This window comes from Rhipicephalus sanguineus, unplaced genomic scaffold, assembly GCF_013339695.2.
Source record: "Rhipicephalus sanguineus isolate Rsan-2018 unplaced genomic scaffold, BIME_Rsan_1.4 Seq346, whole genome shotgun sequence".
Lineage (NCBI taxonomy): Eukaryota > Metazoa > Arthropoda > Arachnida > Ixodida > Ixodidae > Rhipicephalus > Rhipicephalus sanguineus.
In genome coordinates, this window is record NW_023615062.1 from 87,445 (window position 1) to 91,802 (window position 4,358).

The following is a 4,358-nucleotide window of genomic DNA, read 5'->3' on the forward strand; positions in this document are numbered from 1 at the left end:
CACACACGTGCACTTGATTTGGAAAGCGGTGGAGGGGAAAGGTGTGGGATCATTCATATTCTCAACGCCATGAGGTCGGTGGGCTTCGTGCAGGTGAGGCGGATGGAGATGCTTGAGCGTGTGCTCATTTTTCATCATTGCGTTACGGCAAGAAAGGACCTATAGCGTTGGAACAGCGCTATACGGTGAAACTTTTCGTTATACTGGATAAGTCCCCAACAGAGACGTTCAGCATGACCAAGGCGGCATACGGCAACGATGCAATGTGCAGATTGCGAGTGTGCGAATGGTGTATGACCTTTACAGACGGCCGAGAAGACGCTACACGAAGAGAAACTGTCTAAGAACCCGTTGGCGAGGGCTAAAGACGCCAAGGTTAATATTGCGCATCATTATCGAACGTTGATCGGCACGAAGAACTATAGAGATTACGAAAACGGAAGTTGATAAGATTCTCACCCGAAAGCTTGCAAACGCGGAACGTGTCCTCAAAACCTGCACCGAAAAGTTGAGCCTTGTTGTAAATGGATTCCTGGATGACTGTTTCTGTCGAATCACCGAACGGAATCAACGGCGATCGAAATTTCTTTGGTCAAAAATTTCTAGCACTAATTTCTACTGTAGACAAAGGATGAGTTTTTAGGCCTCATAAAAAAAAAAAGACAGAGCTGACAGTGGCACGCTGGCGCAAATGAATCTCTGTCGGAAGGAGGCATGAACGCGAAAATTGAAAGTGATATTCGTGATGGCCGCGTTCCACGGCTGCGTGGAAATCGTCGCAAAAGAACTTGCTCTTTCTGGGACGTTGGTAAATGGAAGTTTCTGCGTGGAAGTCCTCCAGACTGAAACAAGGCGTCCTGCACGTACGTCTCGAGTTCGCGAGATCGTTGATTCCGTACCACGACAGTGCTCTTCCGCAGAGGTCGCTTGCTGTTAGCGAGTTTCTGACTAGGCACACAACCATATTCTCCCGTCCGCATGTAGCTGGGACATCTCTCGCTGGGGCTTTTTTTCTCTTCTTCCGAGAATGAAACGTACTTTGAAAGGACACCGATATAATACCGTAGAAGACAGTCGAACGACCGCAATGAAGGTGGCCCGAAAGGGGCTTCAAAGTCGCCCCAAAGACCGTGGGAAGCTGGAGTGGGATCGCTGTGTAGATGCACAAGATCCTTCCTTCCTGGAATGCTCGGCACATTGAAAAGTTTTGTCAAGTGAAGAGTTCTTGCATGTTCACTCTCCTTGCTTTCAGGGCAGACCCTGTATGCGATAGCAACAGTCGAGACATTGTCATTTTTGGGGGGTTCTGCGCTTCGTAGAAATTCGTTAAATGAAGCCGTACAAATTTAACTAAAACAAAAAGAACGCCACTTAAGTGGCACACTTACGTGAAATGACATCGAGGTCGACATTTTTGACGTTCACTTGTAGCAGTTCGCATGACAGTGGAACAATCCCGGTCAGCTTGACGAGGTCGAGAAAGCTTTTTCGCAAGAACACAGGGTCGTCTGTTTCATGGAACACGGGCATTGTGCGCCAGAGCACCTGCAATGTACATGCCAAAAGTTCGCAAAAGAGAACGTCATATACTCGTATAGTATGCGGACGTGCACTGGAAGTGGCAAGCAGGTTTCTCGAGAAAAAGAACTCAGGCAGAACCGAGTCAGGCCGTCCTTCGGGTAAATGAGAGAGCAACTGCTTCAGTGAGCTGAACGACGATGTTGCGGATATAACGTCAAATGACCAACACTGACGGTCATACAGCCAGCACTAGCTGACACTTGGTAAGCCAACAAATTAGCCGATACTAGAGACCGTCTTACCAGGCCAATTTTAAGCATCCATTCAGCTAAAATTGCCCAGTGCTGCTGCCTAGCGGCGGTAGTAGGAGCGCAAATGCATTAAACCAGGACCCCGCCACTCAAAAATCGCGAGGGGGGGTTGGGCGGTGGCTGTGATATGATCTGACATAAAAAAGATATCAGCGAGAAACATTTCCTTTTATGCCGTGCGTACGAATAAATATTTTATGGCAAAGCGGTCGGCCTCTACTTAGCCGCCACAAAAAAAAAAAAAAGTGGGCAGCTTGCACTAGTGGTGCAAGGCTGGTCTTAGAGCGGAGCTTGTGGCCGACCAAGGTTAATAGCAAGGCCATAATTAGCATGGTATTATTTAGCACGGTATTGCTTAGTGTGCTTTCAATTAGCATACTAATTAATACGGCCTTAATTAGCAAGGCCCCCCTCTCTCTCCTGTTTGTTTCTTTCTCTCTCCCTTCTCCCGTTTATCTGTTCAGTGCTTCTCTTTTGTTTTCTTCAGAAGGCACACGCGTTGAAGAAACGCCGTTGCACATCCATCGCGTCAAACTCAATGGGGTGTGCTGGCTAGAGGCCTTATTATCCGCCAAATTACTTGGCGATAGAGAAAGAAAAATTACTATAACTATCCTCATTTCTCGTACATGCGTCGGCAAGAGCAAACTGTCTTTAATTATTCTCATTCGTATAATAAGAAGAAGAAGACGCAGAGAGCGCGCACCGGCGGTGTCATTGCGTTGCACGCGCTAGGCGCAGCTTAGTTTTCCGGTCACCGGCGGAGCGAAAAGCTCAAACAGCACCGCTGTGAAAGCAAACGGTCATGGCCATGAGAGACCGCCTTCACATTCAAGAGTAAAAGCGGCAGTGGACATCCACAGAGAGCTCAATGGCAGCTGCTTAAGTGGGTGTATGTGCCGATGTCACTGTGTTCCTAATGACAATAACCATAGCGTAATGGTAATAACTAATACCCCCCTCCCCCCTTAAGGTTGCCGAAAGCTCGCAACCAGCTGGCGTAGCCGCAGCGACACTAGGTACGCGCTTCACTAATAAACGATTCGGTATCGTCGCATTGTTTCATTATTTATAACAGAACTCGGCAGCACCACATTGCAGCATCCCTTCGTAACAACCTCGAGAAAGAAACATCCCGTCTAACAAGGATATGCTTAGGGATACTCTGCAACTTGATGTAGCTTGATGTATAGGATCTACCACATCTGAGATGAACGCCTTATTATTATTGAAGCCGCTAAAATTAGAGCGTTTCTTGTACTTCACGAGGAAAATGTCCGTTATATGACGTCTAATCATGGCGTCGATAAGCGCAATAACAATTTTACGAGTTATGTATTAAAAAATCAGCTTCTATGAGGTTTCGAATGCTAATTAGGTGTTCACAGTAGATGTGGACGACTCTGTACATCACATTCAATAGAGAACGTTTTTACTCACGCCGTGGTATTTTTCCCATAAGCCACTTTCCAGGAGCGCCCGGTAGTACTTCGCTGATTGCGCGTACGGATGATATTGATGAGGCACTCGCCACCGGGCGTCATCAGACGCTCGATGTTCCTCAATGCAGCGGCCTTGTCCTGTATACAGTGAAGTGCGAAGAAGGAGTAGACCCTCTGAAAGCGACCCTCCTCGGCGATGAAGCGAGACACGTTCGTCGGCAGTGATGTCCAGTCGGTAATGGACCTTCGGGTGGGCGTTCACATTCCTGGCATAGTCCAACATCGCCTCCGAGATGTCCGTACCGACGAGTCTCGTTAAACTCGGAGGACACAGGGGCAAGAGATCGTTGCGAGTGATGTTGCCCGGCCCGCAGCCGACTTCCAGGTACTGGTGGTCGCTAGCGTCGTTTTCTTCGGAACACGTGACGAAAGACTGCTGCCAAGTCTTGAGCAGCTCGACTGAGGACTCACGCATGTACTTGAACGCCTCGTCGTACAGAACTGGCATCGCTGCTTGAGTGAACGCTGGTTGTCCTGGCGCGACAACATTTTGCGGGTGGCTGGCCATGTGTTCTGGAAGACCGACCTGCGTCGTGTTTGCGAGGAAGAAAAACAATCGTTTTCAATATCTATAGAACGTACGTTTAGCGCACAAAAAGAAACTAGTGTTTAAGTAAGGCAAGTAGAATCGCATGGTAAATTTTGAAACAATGCGCAGTTAGCATGATTTCACAATTCTTGTTGGCCATTTGCCGGAATCCATATGTTTTGAAGCATCCGGAAAAAAAATTACGGGGTATTCTTAGAACTTGCTAATAATGTGAACGCCTTGTCGGACACAAAGCCAGGTGTAATGAAGCGTTGAGCCTAGACCTGTGCGCCGCCGCGCAATGATTGCGCCGCGCTGCCGTTAGTCTCTTAACCCGAACGGGAAATCGGGACAAAAAAAATTCATCATTTCACCGGGGGAGCTCTTCTCGATGTGTCCACGTCCATCCATGGACTGTCCATTTCGGGCGCCGCATTGGCTGGAATTCAGCGAACAACGCACCCCCTGTTTCTGGTTCTTCTTCCGCAACGTCAT

The 4,358-nt window shown here is 48.2% G+C and overlaps 1 protein-coding gene across 1 annotated transcript; it reads right to left on the bottom strand.

Moving 5' to 3' along the window:
• Nucleotides 1-3,341: 3,341 nt before the first annotated feature.
• LOC119377097 (uncharacterized) lies at nt 3,342-3,856 on the bottom strand (the record flags this gene model as incomplete). The annotated part of the gene is given in 3 exon segments (XM_049411534.1): nt 3,342-3,349; nt 3,352-3,485; nt 3,487-3,856. Coding segments are annotated over 3 exon segments (498 nt in total), but the record flags the coding sequence as incomplete, so codon positions are not given.
• Between the last annotated feature and the right edge of the window lie 502 nt (nt 3,857-4,358).